This window comes from Osmerus eperlanus, chromosome 6, assembly GCF_963692335.1.
Source record: "Osmerus eperlanus chromosome 6, fOsmEpe2.1, whole genome shotgun sequence".
NCBI lineage: Eukaryota > Metazoa > Chordata > Actinopteri > Osmeriformes > Osmeridae > Osmerus > Osmerus eperlanus.
The window spans coordinates 14,877,004-14,896,633 of record NC_085023.1 but is presented as its reverse complement, the minus strand read 5'-3'; the positions used below and the strand labels follow the sequence as shown (position 1 = coordinate 14,896,633).

Below are 19,630 nucleotides of genomic sequence, written 5' to 3'. Positions count from 1 at the left end.
GGATATAATTTTTTTTTCTCCTAAAATTGGCATTCGACATGATGATACTCTATTGCCGTTGGGGAGGAGGGAAAGGACAAAAGGTTCTTCTTTTGAGTTCATGTTCATATTCAAGTTTTCTCCTTGTTTTTCCTCTGGTGTATCTTTTCCTTTGCTGTTAAAAGGTTTCACACTTTCGTGATCTGTGTATGCTGCTCCTCGTCAAAAGGTTCGTTTTCCGGATCAGAGTCAGTGGTGTCGGAATATCGATAATGATCCGGCTCATTGTCGCTAACGTCCGGAGTGACGGATGTCGAAGTGCTTGCCTCGGAATTCGAAGGCTCTTCCACGGTTTTTGTAAAATAAAGCTTCACCTGCAGCCGTGAGGGATAAAAGACAATTGCACAAGCAGATTTAGTAAAAATTCGAATGACTTGAAGGTATCACAAAACATTTGATCATCATTCCCCAAGCCACAGTTCTAGCACATTTACAAGTTGCCCTGCTCACCCTCACCTTGAAGTTGGGGGAAAAGTAGCGGTTGGCTTTATCTTTGTTGGCCTTGTCCAGGTCGTTCTTTGTGAGGGCCAGAATGAGGTAGTCCCTGTCGCTGTCCATGCGCTCAGGGGGTGCTCGGGGGTGCGGCCCCTGGCCCTGGGAGGAAGGCGGCGGTGGCGGCGGCGGGGGCTGAGGCGGAGTGGTCAGGGGGTCCACGTCGTTCACCACAGACCCGTTCTCCACCTTCTCCCCGATGTCCTCCAGGGATGGTCCGGGGATGAAGTAGGTGTTCACCCAGAAATGAAACATCTTGTCCTGGTAATGGGACATGGAGGCGGAGGAAGAGGCGGCGAAAGAGAGAGAAGGGATGTGCAAGTTACTAGCTGTCATGTCTGTAGCCTCTCTGGGATCTTGGATCAGAGACACTGCGTGTTCACCAGATGAGAATATGACTGACAAAACTGGCATAGGAGACTAACATGAGTGATCCATTTGGTACACCTAAAGTCATGGAAGTCCAAGCTACCGTGCTAGGCCACAGTGCAGTTCTGGACCAGAATAAAATCGAAAAAATGACTACTGACTCATTCGAAGGTGACCTACCTTCTTCATCATTTTGTTCTGCTTGTGAAAGAACTCGACTTTGATGTCTCCACACACTGGCAGTGGCTGGGGGAACTCGAAGAGCATGTGCTTGTCCTCGCGCCTTGTGTGAGCCGGGTTGGACGTGTGAATCTTGACTTTCAGTTGGTACACCACAAACTGGGGGTCTGAGTCATGTCAACCAGAGAGAGATGGAGAGTGAGGGAGAGATCAAAGTGCATGATGGTGGGTGTGTGTGCGCGAGTGTGTGGGGGGGGGGGCATATGAGAGAGAGAGAGAGAGACAGAGAGAGAGAGGCCAACAAGGTAGAAGACAGAGGATACCAGTGTTAGTTTCAGAGTTTCAGCCACATCCCCAGGTAAAGTAAGCAGTTTGACAAGATTGTGCGATTTGAGAGGACTGCCCTGTCAAAACCTCTGACGGAAAAATAAGGAAAGAAGGGGAAAACAAAGGCCACCCAGGGAGACCAAGAACCAAGGCCTACAGCCCTATTCTGATGATTCACGGCCGTATGCTAAGTTAAGAACACGCAAGGCGCAACGAAAACAAAAAGGAAAATGCGGGTCTTTATTTCTATATGGTGTTTGGCTCTCTAGGCCCCGAGACATTACTGTAGCGAGACCCAAACAGAGCTGGAGAAATTAAGGAGATAGTGCTTCACAGGCCTTCACCTTGTGGGGTTAACTTAGAGCAAGCTAGGCCTACATCTGCTTCCTACCATCAGACTCCCGTCGGCTTGTTCTGGTACTGATATCGAAGGGGCAATACAAGTGGATGGATGAAGAAAAATGGATGAAAGTCTCATTTACCCCAATGCCAATTCCCTTTCTTGAAGCCCTGAGGGGTTGGCTCGCTCCTGTTTTTAACGGTACTGTCCCCTTTTAGAGAGAGAGAAGGAGATTAACACACGCACACCACACACACGCAAACATTTCACACACACAGGGCCAGCAGGGGTTTCCCAGCACAGCAGTCCTATCTCTATAAATGAATGTTAGGATATCAATTATGCACATACTGCAGGCATCCACACAGATAAAAACAACATACATGGCTTTCAAAGGGAGATTGCCATCTTGACTCAATCTAGTCCGAAAGGATCCTGGTACTCGGTCTTGTACATTCAGATTTTATAAGGGGGGGGGGGGAGAGATGGAAACTCCAGATTGTAGATTAGACCGCTCTTAAATCTACCACATACGGCCTTGTGCATTCATTCGCGTCTGATCCTTGTCCAAGGGTGGCAAACTAATATTTTCAAAGTGATCTCGTCTTCCAATAAGCCTTGGCTGTGCTGATGTGGCTAGGGGCTGCATGCTAACTGGGTGATGTGTCCGCCTGGATAAAAAGGAGAACTTCAAACTTCAGATTGGGGCCTTCGGGGAGTGTTAAAGAGGGAAAGAGGACATTCGGGTGTTAGCTGGGTGAAGAGAGCACAGAGATACCACACATGAGGAAGAGAGAAGTACATTTTCTACAAGCAACATTCGGTGGAACCTTCCAGAAAAAAATCCAGAGAGAAAGAGAGAGGAGGAGAAAGAGCGATGACCCATGACTTCCAAAAAGTTAAAGCACATAACTGAATGATTGGCTTACTTGATGCACATTGAAATACGTCAGATTTATTTGATAAAAAGATTTTGGTTGGGCAAAAGGACTACACAGGACTGTAGTCTGCACCAGGGTTTCTGTTTATAGAAGTACATAGCCTCGTTCCACACCCTCGTATCTGAACTAGACTGGCAAGTAGAAAAGTCTGAAACTCCCCTTGAGCAAAAACGAGGAGGCATGCAGTTGTGGCACTTATTCACCACCCCACAGGAACTGATAACTGGTAGACTAAGCATGGATCGTTTCCGAAAGAAAAAACCTGAAAACCTAAAACAGTCTTAAAAACCAACCCTCTGTCCTTGGTTTTTAGGATCGTGCTCCAGTTACAGGTCACAGGCCCTGCTGCAAATACAGCTGTCAGAAGAGAGGTTAACACTGCTTACCATTCCCTCATTCTAATCAATACCAAGACCACCAACGAGGACAGAATCCATTTACACTTCCGACACATGACCCAGGATCTTTAGCCAACAATGATTACTGCTCATACTAACACGAGCACCACTAGATTGTAGGAAGGCTGTACGTAAACACACACTCTTTCTTCCATCTGAAGAGGATATGCTTTTGCCCCGGTTAGATTTATAATTGAACAAACGACAGAGACACAAAAAGAGAGAACAATAAAAAGAAAAGAGTGAAAGAGAAACTCACTGCAGGTGCCTCCACTGAACATGGGCAGCGTCTCGAACACCATTTTGTGGAAGAGGAGTGCCACGGGCTTGTACTCCAGCTGGTTCTTCAGAAGGTAGCTGTAGTAGTAGACGTAGCGACGCTGGCTAGGGATGGTCACTCCCTGGACAACAACCACAGGAAAACAGGCACAGGTTTAAAACGGTTCTAAGGAAAGGGAAGTTATCAGTTTAAACTAGGCCTTCACGTGCGAGAGAGACAGAGAACTATTGCCTACTCTGCAAAAACTACCACTTCGAGAATATGTCTCTCGAGCCCAGGTGACTGACCTTCTTGTCCCTTGTCCTGACTTCCCCGTAGAAGTCGAGGGCTTCCTGTGCCTTCAGGAACTTGCGGCGGTGCAGCAGGTAGGCGCAGATCATGACGCCCGTGCGGCCCTTCCCTGCCTTGCAGTGGATGGCGGCCACGTGATTGTCGTCCTCGCTCAGCCATTGGTCGAGGTCTTCACAGAACGGCTTGATGAGCTCCAGCTGAGGGGGGTTGTGGTCTTCAAAGGGGTACTGTGCAACTGATGGAGGGGCGGGGGAGGAGGGGGAGACAGGAGAGAGACGGGGGAGGGACACAGGGATGGGGAGTAAAACGGGAGAAAGACCAAGATTTTTTTCTTCTTTTCTTTTTTCTTTTTAACAAAGTGTGTCGTTTGCTCTCCCCGAAACATGCACAAGTATGCCCGGCTGAGAGTGAGGGTCAATTGCCATGGTGACTGCGGTGTGCGTTTCTGTGCATGTACTGTTTGCCATGGCCTACCTCTGCAGTTAAATTTGGCAGCATCGTAGTGTCTTTCTGCGCAGCTGAAAGGGGAAGGACATTTGATGTCAGCGCTCGCACAAGGGAATTTAAACAGCTCTGAACACAAAAGACAGATTAAACAGGCACAATACTTACAGGTTGTAGATTTTGTAATGGTTTTTATGTTTTAAGTCAAGAAACCTGTTGGAAGAAGAAAAGTTTATTCCATGTTTCAGTCCAAACACACTCGGTCCACATTTTCAACTAAAGTTGTCAATCAAATCATGTCAATCAATAGTCGACCCTGTGCTGAGCAGCAGGTACTCACCGTACAACATCATCTATATTGTTTCTGTACACTCCTTCAAGTCTCTCTGCAGGAAAGCCCATTGCAATTATATTGGGATAGATATCTGTTCATTGCAGGGTCAAGGACAAATGCATTCATGTGCTGGACACAAGCCCACATATTCCCATCACGCCAACAACACCCAAGTCGCTGTAGCGATGGGAAGGGCGTGTCTTTAGAACACCACCACCACTCTCCTTCCACCAAAAAAACGGATAACATTTGCTTGAACGTGGACCTCATTGTTCAGCAACAGGTGAGATGAGTGCAGGCCAGAAGAGAGCTTGTACAGATGGCCGTGCCTGTGCGATGCAGAGCACTCTCTTCCTACTTTAGCAGGGCCCACATGTGGGAGAGCCTCCGCTGCTTGACCTGCATGTATTTTTAGAGGCCAAGTTATATTGAGATCATCACAAATTGTTGGTCTTATCTCTCCCGCGAGCTCAGACTAATCACACCGAATATTTCTACGGATCGAACGCAGGCCTAGGACGGCCACGGCTAACCGCGCAGACGTTAGCGGGGAGAGGAAAACACAAGTCTGGTGGGTCTGCAGTCTACAAGACACAACAGGCCGACCTGTATAGACTTCAGACATGTATCCGCCCTCAGAGGGTCGTTAAAGCGGTCCCATTCAGCTGCGCCTTGTTGCCCTTGCAACGATCTTTCGGGATTTTGCAAAGTCTGCGGAGCGTATCGGTGAACTGAAGTTCTCACAGTTAGTGGAAAGATGTCTTATCCAATTACTGTTTATTCCAACAGCTTGATGATGTATAATACCCATGTCCAATTGTATGCGTTAGCACTGGAAAAAAATAATTGAGCTGGCATGCATATTCTCTCAGCTCAGTCTCAACGCCTACCTGTTACTGCAGTCTGCGTGTCTACATAAGATGTGGGATTTTGCACTTTAACCACTGACTAAAGGGCAGCCTTTTCTTACATTTTCTGTCACAGTGTCAAAAATAGAAGGGCTAAACATTTCTAATTGGATATGTCTTTCATTTCTAGTTCAACTTCTTCTCTGGGCAAAAAAAAGAAGAGAGCAGAAATTCGTTTTTCAAACTGGTCGGAAAGATTCGACACACGCCTCTGACAGCTGTGGTGGTGAGCAAGGTGAGCCTCCTGCCTGTCTCTCTGCAGACTCCTCATCCTGCTGCCTGCACACTCCCTCAGACAAAGAGCACTGTCTCTCCCAGCTGCCTCACGTCATGGAGGGTGCTTCCATCTGTAGATGGAGTGATAAAAAACTGCCCCGATGCTGGACGAGTGATTATGTCAGAATGCCAACCAGCTGAACTCCCTTTCAGAAGGTTCAATACGGCACAATTCTTTTAGCAAAAATGTTCAAGAGTATCTATGTTGTTATAAATGGGGGGGGGTTATCTCTGTTAAGACGAATGCAGTAACTACAAGACCAGCTTTTAAAGCCAACAGATCTGAGGTTTTAATCATAATGCAATGCATTAATATAACGAACACAGCAGAGATACTTTATTTGCATAACGCCTGGCTACTTCTCTGTGGCCTTGATCCTACCAGACTGTCTATACATACTGTAACATAATTTCCATTAATGCCTCAAAGACCTAATTAGGAGCCAAAAGCAATGCTCTACGACATTTAATAGGCTTCAACCTTTGGTCATACTGGCAGAGTGATTCCAGTCAAACCATTCTAAGTGTTTTGAAAAAGCTCCAGTGCTCCCAGGAGAGCTCCAGTCCAGGGCATGGGGGCTTTGCTCTCTGCAGCTGGGAGGAAACACACATGCAGGACCCCCGACGGAAGCTTCTTAAAAAAAGAAAAAGGAGGGCGGGGGGTGGGGGGGTCCGTGTTCAGGCACGCCTTTTCTCCAAAGTCAGGGCTGCCTCAACTCAGTGTTCTGGCCAACTTCTTGACTGTGCGCGAGTGTGGGAGAGAGAGCAGGAGGGAGAACCCAGAGGGGAGGAAAGGGGAGGACAGGGAAAAAAAAGAAAGCTCAAGAAGAGAGCAAGGGATGAGTGCAAGGGAAGGAAAGAGAGAATCGTTGGAGAGCAAGAGCAATGGTGGGTAAGGTGTGTGTGTGTATGGGGGGCACTTAGTTGGGCAACAATGCTGATAAAAGATCACTGCTGCTCTATTTTAAGGGCTTTTCTAAGAACTGTGACAGTGTATTAGATAACTGCGATGGTTCCATATTGTTTTAAGAAACCCCCCCCCCCCCCCCCCCCAAAAATAAAAATAAAAAAAATACACAGGATTATTCAATCCAGCGGACAAGACATGGATAAGCGGAAACTGTCACTTGTGGTCATAGTCTTATTAACTGCAGACACATTTCTTGCTTAATTTACTACAAGACACAACACTACCAGACAACACTACTAGACAACCCCACCAAAGATAAAAATCAGATACCAAATCAATGCTGTGATACAACTCACACCGTCAAATGAATTGAGATCACAACCAATATGAAATTGGTTACGCAGAGACTATGTTTCTTCTCATGTGAATACTACAGCAAAATGAAAATACACTATCCAGGACTGCAGTTGGATCCATCTCTGCTAGAATTCTTTCACTTGCGATACTGTAGACAGCTCTGGGCTGGTGTTAGGCAGCATGACAGGCATGCCTGAAAGATGTTGGATCTAGTCAAATGTGCATGCAAACACTTAAGTAAATACATAAGTATGAATAAGAATACATACATTTACATTTTGTCATTTTAGCAGACGCTCTTATCCAGAGCGACTTACAGTAAGTACTGGGACATTCCCCCGAGGCAAGTAGGGTGAAGTGCCTTGCCCAAGGACACAACGTCAGTTGGCATGACCGGGAATCGAACTGGCAACCTTCGGATTACTAGCCCGATTCCCTAACCGCTCGGCCACCTGACTCCCTGCTCCCTACATATCAACTGAAACATTATCGAATCCATGCCAGTGTGTGTATGAACTGAAAATGCATTACCTAATCATGTACCTACAAATGCAATATGTGCCAAGAAGAAAAGTTAATCAAATGTCCACTTATTACGACTGCTATTCCTATACTTCATTATCATTGCTGAAGCTGTAGTCAACCAGTTCGTACAGTACTAGGTGTGGGGGGGGGGAACAATAGACTTTGCACAGCTAAAGTTCTGATGATATCTGGCACTTAGTCTAGCTTTCTACCAAATATAATAGTCTGATTCTGGCATTTCGGCATGCTCTTGAAGCTAGATCCAACGTGTCCCACACATGCGTTTGGGTGTCTGGTTTAAACTTGGTAGTAATAACAGCCAGACAACTAAACCCTGCTCTGGGTACTGTAGCTAGCGAAATGACGTTAGCCTACTCGCTTTTTAGCTCATTAGCTAAGTGAAGATGCACACAACATAAACACTAGTCTAACTGACAAAGATAATTAAAATAACGTGACAGCAGGGAAATACCCATTGCAATTGTACAAGAAAAATTGCCAGTTACATGGCGCAAAGGATACATGTTAAGTCCAAGTCGAACCCATCCTCCTGATATCTCCTTTTGTTCCGACTGACCATTTCTTTTATAATCGCAGCCATTGTAGTGACAGGAGTCTATGGTTTTAAAATGATTAAAAGAAATCTTGCTTTCGCTGACAATGGCTTTGTCTCTCAATCGCTCTTTGCTCTCTTGATTTTGACAGCCCCTTCCACGCACTGACAGACAAGCTGCTAGCTAGCCTAGCTAGCAGTGGTTGTCGTTGTGAGTAGGATTAGAATGGCTTCTTCTTCTGGATCATAAAGACGGGCCTTGCTCTGCTCCTCTGTGCAGGCCCGACTTTCCAATCCTGGAATTTGTCTTGCAGGTCCTCCAAAGAAAAAGCATACAGTTCTCCTCCCGCCGAACGGTAAGATACCAGACACGGTCCAGTCCCCTGGCTTAATAGCAGCCAACGTGATTGACAGCAAGGATAGAAAACTCTCCAGCGCTAGAAGAATTTCAGCAAGACAACCCTCGCAGGCAGTATCCACTCAGACGTAGCTAGCTAGTGCTAGCTAACTAGCTAGCTAGCTTTTTGATCCAAAACCCTCCTAGCGAATCAACATAGTCGTCAATGGATTGCAGAAATACATCTGAAAATCTGACAGGCTCCACCTTCACTGTATAATGGCTATACAAAGATCAATTATATGCACAGATTCGTGTGACAGTTAAGTCCCGGGGAATCATCTTCTCTTCTCGTTTCTCTCTCCAGCTGAACTCTCAAGCTCCCATCATGGCTTCCAACAGAGGAAAAAATAATGTAGAGCAGGCTAGGATTTTAGGAGAAATATCCTACCGCCGTGAACATATAGTCCTTTAAATAAAACAAAACCGGGTTTCTCCACTTCAAAATATATTAAACATTCATGGAAAGACAAAAATGTACGGTCGCTTGATATTTACGTGCCCTTTCAGATATCATATTTAATGCTTAGCTAGTTCAATGTTGGCAGCGGAAGGACACAATTACGGCGCATGCAACACTCCCCTCCTGTCAAAGTGATCACGTGTGTCTGTAATTAGCGAAGTTTCTAACAATCAATGTCACTTTTTGCGTTGCTGTAGTCAGATAGCCTATTTGAAAAAAACTTTGTAGCGCTTTCACTTTTTCATTATATATTTGTTTTTACCGAAACAGCTTACAAAAAACAAATCAGATTGCGATTGATTTAAATGAATTGTAGATCACCTGGGTTTATGATTGGAGCCGTGCACACGCTCAAGGAAAAATCTGCATGATTTGCTCAATAGTTTAAAAAAATACGTGATTGCGGGGGCCGTGATGTGCAGTTCTATCTTTGTAGGCATTTTAAAAGTTACGTATGGGTTATAATTATTTGGTAAAACTGACAACACCCTAAGTTACTGAATCACAGGATGTCTCTTAACACCATGCGTACGGCTAGAGCAAAATTATGAGACATCATGTAAACATTTGATGCACCGCATGTCGACTTTATAATGTAAAGCACTGAGGGTGCACTTACATTTTAATGGGGTTACCTGGAACAGCATATTCATTGATCTGATCCCCTGCAAAGCCAATGGAAAAGAGAGACCATTCCCCTATTCACCTTACATCAACTAGCAGTCGACTGCCAGTCGTATATTTCATCATTGCCTCAATCTGACTCTAGGATGTAATTCGAATATTTTCAGCCTCTGCCTATCTGATGACAGAGACTGATGAAATTGTATGTGGTATTGTTTATACACAGATGTTGTCAACATGAGAAATTTGTTATTTTAATAAAACCATCCTATCTCAAGGAAAGAAAGTGACTTCCAACAGTGAGGGAAAAGGTGACTTCCAACAGTTATCATAATGAGAGTTGCTGATTGTTTCTTTTTTCCAGTCAGGTTATTAATATGCTTTACCATTGTATATTCCTGTATTGATATAGCCTCCCTTCCCTTATAATTTTGAAGATAAAGCCAGTCTTACTGTTTCTTAGCTCTAGGCACCTATAAGCATGGTGCAGTTTACGTGTACCGACCTTGTATTTCCACTACATTTTACTACCAGCAGATGGCAGGATTACCCTTCAGTTTCTCTTCTTGCATTGATTTTAGATCTTGGATTTCAACTTCAACTTGGGTTTTGGATCCACACGTCCTGGACAATTTAAAAAAATTAATTCAACAAAATATTCTAAGCTGGTATCACATTGATTAATAATTTATTTTGCAATGTTTAATGAATATATCGATGTATAGACAGATAACTGACTGACACATTATTTCTATGAAGGGGCAGTTTTCTTGTTTGAATGCAGTAATATTGTTGTTTTATTTTACATTTCCCCTCCACTGCTGTCAGTCTTCACAGAGACCATGCCAAAACATAAACAATGATGTATTGAGAGATGAAAGCCACTTCACAGTACTTATACCATTAGGTAATGGGGTCTTCATTTCAGTCCTTTCAGATTAAAGAAACATTTCCACAGTGCAGTAGCTCCTTACTGTTTACATTCAATAGGAAAGGCACTTTCTCCTGATAGTGAAAAAGTATGGCTACACATGCATAAACAATAATTAAATGTTCATGATCTCTTGATATAGATCGATTTCTGGAAAGGTTTTTAAAATGCAATTTAATCTCACATGCAACATAAAATGCCTCATTCAAGTGATAGTCATACAGTATAAATATTATGGAAGTTTAAAATGTAAAAAGATAGGTGACAACATGGTATCTATCAAATCATTATACAACATTGGGATTATTTAGTTTAAGAGCTCTGGTGCATAGGTCACTGGCTGTTCTAGTGGAAAGCCTGGTATAAGAAATAAGTGCTGTTTCCTCCAGGCTGGACTGGCTACTGGTCTTTCTGTAGAGAACTGTAGTACTCTGTCAGGACCTTCCAGGCTTTGGGAGCCATAAAACCATCTGGGGGGTTCTCCCCACTCCTTGCCAGCTTCCTCATTCTGGTTCCTGAGATGAACTCAAACTCAGCATGTCTGAGAGAGAAAGGAGAAGAGGAGAGGTCACAAGTGTGAACGTGAAACAAAGAGAGATTGAATGAGAATGTAGGAAACGAGGAAAACAGTGAGAAATACTTTTGACTGTTGGTATTGTCTATTGGTTCTCCTCTTATTGTGTTCTCCACAAATAAAGATCCATCTTACCTTTCATTATCATAAAAGTCCATGGCCTTCTTGGACTTGTTGTAGGCAGCCACTCTGAAAGGAATGATCTCTACAGAGGTGAGGCCAGGGGCCATGGTAAGGACCTTCCCTCCATGAGTTGGCTCATACAAGTCCTGTTTGGTCTCTGGGTGGGGCATGCCTGCGGGATCACGACCCACGATGTAAAAGTTAGCGCCTGCAACCATCCGGGCCCTGCAATGCCACTGGACCTGAGGGAGAGAACGACATACCAGGATTGCAGCAGTCACCACTACACACTTCAACTGTCCAGGCCCTACACATACCTCGGTGGGCCCAGCGTACATCATGGGCGACGGGAAGATGGCCACGATGGTGCTGCTAGGTTCCAGTACTCCCTCCTCCAGCACCGCTGCATGCTGTTTCATACGCCAGTCCAGAGGTACGTCATCGTCCTTGGTCCAGCCCCCCAGAGGGTGAAGCAGCAGGACAGGGTTCTTGTAGCCACGCTCCAGTAGACGACGCTTGGTATCCTGCATCAGCAGGGCGTGGCCGTTGTGAACTGGGTTCCGCAGTTGGAAGGCAAAAATGGCATCTGCAGACAAGACCGAGGCAGAAAGAGAAACCCTCTATCAGCCATGCCTTTTTAAATGACCATTTGAGGTATGTTTGTATATGGTGCTTTGTCAAGTGTTTGTCAAGTGTAGAAAGAGATTATACATACAGAAGATGTATGCATTCATCCTTCAACCTCTGCATACTGACCCTCCCTCCCTGGAGACTTTATGTCCAGTAGTGTGCAGAGGACCCTCTAACCTGCTTTCATCTTTTTGAATTTCTGCTTCAGCTCCCGTGGAGTAAGGCGGTACTGGTCAAGACCGTCATTCCAACGGATTCGCTCCAGCACCTCAAGGTCACCACCAACTAACCAGTCACCTCCCTCCATCACCATCTGGAAAAAGTATTTGCCACTTAAATTAACTAAATATGCAATTATGTAGGCTTGGAGATGTTCTGTCCCCCGCCTAAAGACTGGAGTTTCTTTTGCTTGATGACTCTCACACCTCATTGTGTGGCTTACTGTTTCATTGGTAGTCATTCAGTTGATAAGCAAGGGTCAATATTTGGTTTGATTGTTTGTTCTTACGGATAATAGTTGGGTATAAAAGGAAATGTGTAACAGTGTTCTCTAGATTCTTCTTCTCTTGAGGTTCTTCCCCTCAGTTCCTTCTCTTTCTACTTCTCATTGATCTCTTTTTACTCTTTCTATCTTTTTACTCTTTTTACTCTTTCTATCTTTGATTTACAATAATCATGCTCAAGTAAATACAATTTTAAACCTGTTAGTCTTGTATTTGATTAAATTAATTTGCAATATTATGAAACAAATGATTAAACAAATACTAATACACTGTCCGGTGTTGACCCCTCTTCCATTAGATCAAGGGTCATAGTTTGGATGTTTGGCCGATACAATTACACGTTACATAATGCTATTATGTTATAATACTACAAAGACATAGTTCCAACATTTGTTATATACAAATAAGGGCTTCAACTCTGTACATTTTACCTCTGGCTGCAGTAGTTTATTTAGAGTAGTTGATTTTTCAAAGACAAAAACAAGCTAAAAGTCACCTTAATGTAGGGGTGCTGTGGGCAGGTGGTGCCCCACTGGCGGGCACAGCGCTCCTCTTTGCGATGTTCATAAAACTCAGGATTTCGAAGGATAGCCACTCTGGAACCCTGATACTCAAGAACTACCACTGCACAGCCATCTAGGCTCTGCTTGGTCTCCATGGTAACTGGCAGGACAATCGGGACTGACAGGTTTATGATTCCACCTGCGGCAGGAAATGATGTCATTGGATGTGTGACCTGAGTTGGATATTAGGTAACATAATCTTCTTATAATATGTCTTCCTTTAAACGCCTTCCCACTCTTACCGTCCAGCAGGTTGCCAAAGTGCATGACCTGGAGGAACTCTCTCTCCCTCATAAAGCCCTTCAGGGGGCTGGCCCAGCCCTCCGCCAGGACCTGCACCCACTGGAGGTCCATCTGAGGAAGGATGGAAAAGCCCTTAAAACACGGCACTAATATACACAATGCATTACATTACACATGAATGATGAGAGGTGATATAGATCATGAAGTTACAGTTAGGTCCATAAATATTTGGACATTGACACATTTTTCATCATTTTGGCTCTGTATACCACCACAATGGATTTGAAATGAAACAATCAAGATGTGCTTTAAGTGCAGACTTTCAGCTTTAATTTCAGGGTATTTACATCCAAATCAGGTGAACGGTGTAGGAATTACAACACATTTGATATGTGGCCCCCCCCTTTTTAAGGGACCAAAAGTAATTGGACAATTGGCTGCTCAGCTGTTCCATGGCCAGGTGTATGTTATTCCCTCATGGGAGTTCGTTATTTAATTGACAAGGAGCAGATAAAAGGTCTAGAGTTCATTTCAAGTATGGTATTTGTGTTTGGAATCTGTTGCTGTCAACTCTCAATATGAAGTCCAAAGAGCTGTCACCATCAGTGAAGCAAGCCATCGTTAGGCTGAAAAATCAAAACAAACCTATCAGAGAGATAGCAAAAACATTAGGTGTGGCCAAATAACTGTTTGGTACATTCTTAAAAAGAAAGAACGCACTGGTGAGCTCAGCAACACCAAAAGACCCGGAAGACCACGGAAAACAACTGTGGTGGATGACAGAAGAATTCTTTCCCTGGTGAAGAAAAACCCCTTCACAACAGTTGGCCAGATCAGGAACACTCTCCAGGAGGTAGGCGTATCTGTGTCAAAGTAAAAAATTAAGAGAAGACTTCACCAGAGTAAATACAGAGGGTTCACCACAAGATGTAAACCATTGGTGAGTCTCAAAAACAGGAAGACCAGATTAGAGTTTGCCAAAAAACATCTAAAAGAGCCTGGACAGTTCTGGAACAACATCCTATGGACAGATGAGACCAAGATCAACTTGTACCAGAATGATGGGAAGAGAAGAGTATGGAGAAGGGAAGGAACTGCTCATGATCCAAAGCATACCACCTCATCAGTGAAGCATGGTGGAGGTAGTGTTATGGCGTGGGCATGTATGGCTGCCAATGGAACTGGTTCCCTTGTATTTATCACATTTATGATGTGACTGCTGACAAAAGCAGTAGGATGAATTCTGAAGTGTTTCTGGCAATATTATCTGCTCAGATTCAGCCAAATGCTTCAGAACTCATAGGACGGCGCTTCACAGTGCAGATGGACAATGACCCGAAGCATACTGCGAAAGCAACCAAAGAGTTTTTTAAGGCAAAGAAGTGGAATGTTCTGCAATGGCCAAGTCAATCACCTAACCTAAATCCAATTGAGCATGCATTTCACTTGCTAAAGACAAAACTGAAGGGAAAATGCCCCAAGAACAAGCAGGAACTGAAGACAGTTGCAGTAGAGGCCTGGCAGAGCATCACCAGGGACGAAACCCAGCGTCTGGTGATGTCTATGGGTTCCAGACTTCAGGCTGTCATTGACTGCAAAGGATTTGCAACCAAGTATTAAAAGTGACAATTAGATTTATGATTATGTTAGTTTGTCCAATTATTTTTGGTCCCTTAAAAAGGGGGGGGGGGCACATATAAAATGTGTTGTAATTCCTACACCGTTCACCTGAAAGTCTGCACTTAAAGCACATCTTGATTGTTTCATTTCAAATCCATTGTGGTGGTATACAGAGCCAAAATGATGAAAATTGTGTCAATGTCCAAATATTTATGGACCTAACTGTATATATATATACTGTATTTAGAATGTATTCTGAGTATTATGTTCTTTAGATTTCACTTTGCTCCAATTTATACTGAACAGTGCTGCATAGGGCATACTTTAAGTGGATTTCAGTGTGTAAGAACACATTGTAAAAAATACAAAGTCTAAACAGAATGGCTGATCAGCAGGTTGTGAAAAGCCAGGTCTGCCTCCAGTCCAGTATTGACCCATGTCCATCTGGGACCCTATAAAAAGATATGGATTATGGGTCAGAGTGTTACCTTGGTGATGCTGATGGTTGGCAATGTTTTAGCGTCAGACTGTGCCAGCTTCAGCTTGTTCTCTGGAACAAACAGCTCATTCACGTTTTCCGTGATTCCATTGGGCACAATATTCTGTGCAAGTAGCAATAGAGTAAAACATGATTAAATAGTATTCATGACTGTACTTTAAATATATATCTCTGGTGAACTGTCAATATATGCTTTTGTGATATAGTGCTTTTCCACTGCATGGTGCCGGCTTGACTCAACTCTACTAGGCAAACCTGGTACCTGGTAGGCTACTTTTTTTAGTGTCACTTCCTTCAAGGTTCTAAGAGAACTGAGGCGATACCAAAGGGGTGACATGAAAACACTGCAGACAGCTATGGGAGAAAATTGCGAAACGGGACATCCCGCACAAATCTGCCATTTTTAAATACCCAAGCTGCTACTATAGCTTCCACAAATGTTTTCATTTACCCGAGTACTTGATTAACTGGCAAACCACATTGAGCAGATGATCCTTTATTTTGTTGCCAACAAAAGGATCCAGTGAGAGTGGTGTTTGTCGCATTGAAGATGACATCACGGCAGTTTCATGCTGCATCGCTATGATGACCAGCTACATTGAGAGGTACTATCTGCTGTGAAAAGCAAAGTACCTGGTACTAAGAGAGTATAGTCGAGTTGATATGAGCTGATACTATGTGGTGGGAAAGCGTCTTTGGTCTGCTTTAGACATTCTGTGGCTCTTTTATGGATGAGATGCAAATAAGTTTCTCTTCTGGAAGACTTGTGTGCGTGGTGTGTGTCTGTCTGTCAGACCCACCTGTTCCCTAAGCAGCTCCACCACCTGTTGAATGCACTCGTTGACTGTTAGGTCTCCAGTCTTCAGCACCAAGTCTGGGGTGTTAGGATGTTCATACTCTGAATCAATTCCGGTAAACCCTGAGAAACAGGTGGAAGGCATTATCAATCACATCATTACCGAAAATTACATTCTCAATAGAAAGAAGATGTTTCAAGTTAAGAGAGGAAAGGTATATTATAGGTGTGTTACATTTTAAGCCGGAAATTCAAATCTAAGGATGGCATAGTTCTGCAGAGGAGAAAGAAAGTTAAGGACAGTTCCTAACAAATACCTTTGATTTCCCCAGCTCGGGCTTTCTTGTAGAGTCCCTTTACGTCGCGGTTTTCACACACCTCCAGAGAAGCGTTGACAAACATTTCGAAGAAAGGCAAGCCAGCACTTTCATGTATCTTCCTGGCATCATCACGATCCTTTATAAACAGTAGTCTCATGAGTATCTGAATCTATTTGCTGCAATGTGGTATGTTATTTAAATTCTCTGTGGGAACTTAAAGAAAGAGCAGTTCAGATAGACATCAACAGTAAGATTTGGAGAATGAAAAGTGTGTACGCCTTGTATGTACCTTAGTGTAGGGGGAGATGAAGCTAGTGATGCAGACCAAGCCGGCATCGGCAAAAAGCCTGGCCACCTCTGCGATGCGACGAATGTTCTCTTCGCGATCAATGGCGCTGAAACCAAGGTTCTTGTTGAGGCCGTGCCGAATATTATCTCCATCTAGAGAATAGCAGGGAATGCCATGGGAGACCAGGTACTCCTCCAGGGCAAAGCCAATGGTGGTCTTCCCAGCCCCTGACAGACCTGGACACATGAGAGGAGATAGAGTGTAAGATACCCTGCCAAACGAAAGCCAAGTTCTCTTAGGGAGGTGTCAAGGGGTACAGTAGTCCTAAGTACACCCTGAGAAACCCATGTCCAAGCTTCAAGAGGGAGAGCGATGGCCAAGAGTGTTTACCTGTCAGCCAGACAGTGCAGCCTCTGAAGCCTCCTCTGGTCCCCACCACCTGGCCTCTCTTGACCCTGCTCACATTTGGGGACTGGTACACCACATTGGTGGATTTGTTCAGAACCTGAAATCAAAAGAACACATTGTCAGAACATTGTTTTTATAACTCAAAAGAAACAAAAAAAGGTTCAGTAGAAGTTCAGATGTGAAAATGATCAGCTCAGATGCTCAAGTTTATAGCTGTGGCTCTCTCCATTTTACAGCATTGTTTAAGTCATGTAGCTTAAGGTGAGCTGGTGCTATGAATGACTTGCAATTTACTGTATCAGCAAGTTTTGTTACGGGAATCCAATAGGTTTAGATCTGCTTCTGTTTTAAATCGCTTCCATATTGCATTAAATTAACCTATTTTATTTACTTAGTATCTATGGTCGCCAAACTAACAGTCTATGTTGATGTATCAGGTGGTGTCCGGACCAGACTGTCCTTAAAATAATCCAGAGTGTGGCAGATACAACTTTATTACAGCATAGCAATGAAATGATCTTCCATTCAACCTGATGTGTCTGGGTTTCATCCAGCACATTAATCTGAAGGTTGCCAGTTCGATTCCCGGTCGTGCCAAATGACGTTGTGTCCTTGGGCAAGGCACTTCACCGTACTTGCCTCGGGGGGAATGTCCCTGTACCTACTGTAAGTTGCTCTGGATAAGAACGTCTGCTAAAATGACTAAATGTAAATGTAAGTTCAGCACAGCTGAATGGACTCCTGCAGAGTCAGATGGAGCTTGTTTTACCTACTGACTGGGAGGGAACCAGCTGGACAATGTGTCCAGTGTGCCGAGTCCCAGAAATTATGTGGCAGACCCAATGTCCACACGCCTGCCCATTCCTGTAGACCCTCTCCCTCCTTCCCTGCATCCCTCCTCCTCTTTGGTCAATTCTCACAACCAGCCACTACACTAGCTACAGTGATCCCACTGGGTGTGGGCTACACATATCCTCTCGTCATTTGCACCACTCATTTCTGGCAGAACCGGCATGCTAGCAACCTTGACACACTAAGGTGTGTCTCTGAGGAGGACATAACACACAACCCAGTCTCTGTTATGAATGAAGTGGATTTGAGTAATTGTTTTAGTATGCAAAATAAGCTGCAGGGAAGCCAACTGCTTCAACCTAACCGTAATTCTGAATAATATAGTCCAATTCCCACACCGATTAATGTGCTTCAACATCTGACAAATTATCAACCAGCCAACAATATGCACCCAAAATGCATAGCAGAATGAATATAAGGAAAATAAACCATTAGTAGCATTCAGTCAGCCTGAGCAAACACTACTCTCTAATCACCCATCCTTCCATGAGTTGCATTCAATACAGTATGAGAAGCAGTACACATTAGACTCTGCCTTTCTTTCTCTTGCTCTCCATAACTGAAAGCTTTTTCAATCATGTTGTCAGTCTTTTTATTGCTGTGTAGGCCTATGAATCCATATTATGTAACACGTTACATTTTCCAGATCCCCTTGGTGGACACAGTTGACTTGCAAAGGATGTACACAAATGTGTCTGTATGTGGTCGCTAAACAAATTCAGTTGGATGCCTGCAGGGATTTTTTAAGCGAGATACTACACTATATGAAAGCAAACGTATTCCAACCTCAAAAGTAAAAGCTACCTTGAATGTCTATGAAACAGGCTTTTGATGGTCACTACCTGTCTTCATATACAAGATTATTTTGAATGTTTTCAACAATAAGTGAACAATCAAATTCTTGCGTTGGATTGTTTATCATACCATACCATACCATACCATACCAGTGAAATAATGATAATCCCATATTTCACTGGTTTACTAGCATATTTACATTTACATTTAGTCATTTAGCAGACGCTCTTATCCAGAGCGACTTACAGTAAGTACAGGGACATTCCCCCGAGGCAAGTAGGGTGAAGTGCCTTGCCTAAGGACACAACGTCAGTTGGCATGACCGGGAATCGGACTGGCAACCTTGGGATTACTAGCCCGATTCCCTCACCGCTCAGCCACCTGACTCCATATGATATGGCATCCCTCCTCACAAGACAAGTAACACCACAGTATGTCATGTAAGATGCCATGAGTTACAACTAGAATGTAATAGTTTTATCAAACATTGTGTGTGCTATGGGTAAATTTAGCCAATTATGATGATTATTAATATTATGTAGGCCTACCTGAACAGAAGTGTTGGTAATTATCAGTGAACCAGAGTAAGGTGCAAGTATTTTGTTACTGACAAAAGAAAAAACGGTTCATAATCGTCCAGTGAACCAGAGTAGGATATTGCCATACTGAATGTAGATGGTTATTAAACAGCTTAAAGTTAAAGTTAAAAAAAGTTTTTAAAAAATCCACCATCAAATTCTATAGTTCTATGCAACTTACCGTCCGCAGCTTTTTAACTTCCGACATGGTGCACAATAGTAACTGCAACCAATGAACTTTGGACCTAGGGCATAAATAGTTCGCTGACTGCCGGTGTCGTTTTGTCGCTTTCAAATCACAACTCCGACGGTCATATATAGAACTGTTTTTTTCCCAGAGACTTCCCAGACACGTTGCATTTCTGTGGCCCATCCTCCATTTCTTCTCCAAGGTCCAGAAATCTGCATATTCCTGAATACCAGCCAATACTTTCAGCTCACGACATGGTAGTTTCGCT

General features: G+C 43.8%; 2 protein-coding genes across 3 annotated transcripts; both read right to left on the bottom strand.

Annotated features, from left to right (window-relative positions):
* Positions 1 to 8,830, bottom strand: LOC134022338 (phosphatidylinositol 3,4,5-trisphosphate 3-phosphatase and dual-specificity protein phosphatase PTEN). 2 transcript variants are annotated; one of them, XM_062463783.1, is made up of 10 exons: positions 7,934 to 8,825; positions 4,442 to 4,526; positions 4,270 to 4,314; positions 4,132 to 4,175; positions 3,654 to 3,892; positions 3,346 to 3,487; positions 1,890 to 1,958; positions 1,081 to 1,247; positions 496 to 792; positions 1 to 353 (listed from the first exon to the last, which is right to left on the bottom strand). In XM_062463783.1, the coding sequence occupies exons 1-10, from the start codon at positions 8,010 to 8,012 to the stop codon at positions 168 to 170; spliced, it is 1,353 nt and encodes a 450-aa protein (XP_062319767.1). In that variant the 5' UTR covers positions 8,013 to 8,825; the 3' UTR covers positions 1 to 167. The 2 variants fall into 2 exon arrangements, with proteins under 2 accessions (XP_062319767.1, XP_062319768.1); XM_062463784.1 differs by lacking the exon at positions 1,890 to 1,958 and having other exon boundaries at positions 7,934 to 8,830.
* A 1,312-nt stretch (positions 8,831 to 10,142) lies between these two features.
* On the bottom strand, positions 10,143 to 19,583 carry LOC134022337 (bifunctional 3'-phosphoadenosine 5'-phosphosulfate synthase 2-like). Its single transcript, XM_062463782.1, has 12 exons — positions 19,354 to 19,583; positions 16,930 to 17,044; positions 16,540 to 16,775; positions 16,248 to 16,386; positions 15,935 to 16,053; positions 15,124 to 15,237; positions 13,015 to 13,126; positions 12,706 to 12,911; positions 11,884 to 12,019; positions 11,394 to 11,662; positions 11,089 to 11,318; positions 10,143 to 10,920 (listed from the first exon to the last, which is right to left on the bottom strand). The coding sequence occupies exons 1-12, from the start codon at positions 19,543 to 19,545 to the stop codon at positions 10,779 to 10,781; spliced, it is 2,010 nt and encodes a 669-aa protein (XP_062319766.1). The 5' UTR covers positions 19,546 to 19,583; the 3' UTR covers positions 10,143 to 10,778.
* Positions 19,584 to 19,630: the final 47 nt, after the last annotated feature.

Coding starts and splice junctions, on each gene's coding strand:
- LOC134022338 (XM_062463783.1), bottom strand. CDS start 8,012: ATGGCTGCGATTATAAAAGAAATGGTCAGTCGGAACAAAAGGAGATAT. Junction 3,488..3,653: donor TCAGGACAAGGGACAAGAAG/GTCAGTCACCTG, acceptor GTTGTTGTCCAG/GGAGTGACCATCCCTAGCCA. Junction 354..495: donor ACTTTTCCCCCAACTTCAAG/GTGAGGGTGAGC, acceptor TCACGGCTGCAG/GTGAAGCTTTATTTTACAAA.
- LOC134022337 (XM_062463782.1), bottom strand. CDS start 19,545: ATGGGCCACAGAAATGCAACGTGTCTGGGAAGTCTCTGGGAAAAAAAC. Junction 16,776..16,929: donor CTGCACTGTCTGGCTGACAG/GTAAACACTCTT, acceptor TCATGTGTCCAG/GTCTGTCAGGGGCTGGGAAG. Junction 12,912..13,014: donor CTTTGGCAACCTGCTGGACG/GTAAGAGTGGGA, acceptor TTCCTGCCGCAG/GTGGAATCATAAACCTGTCA.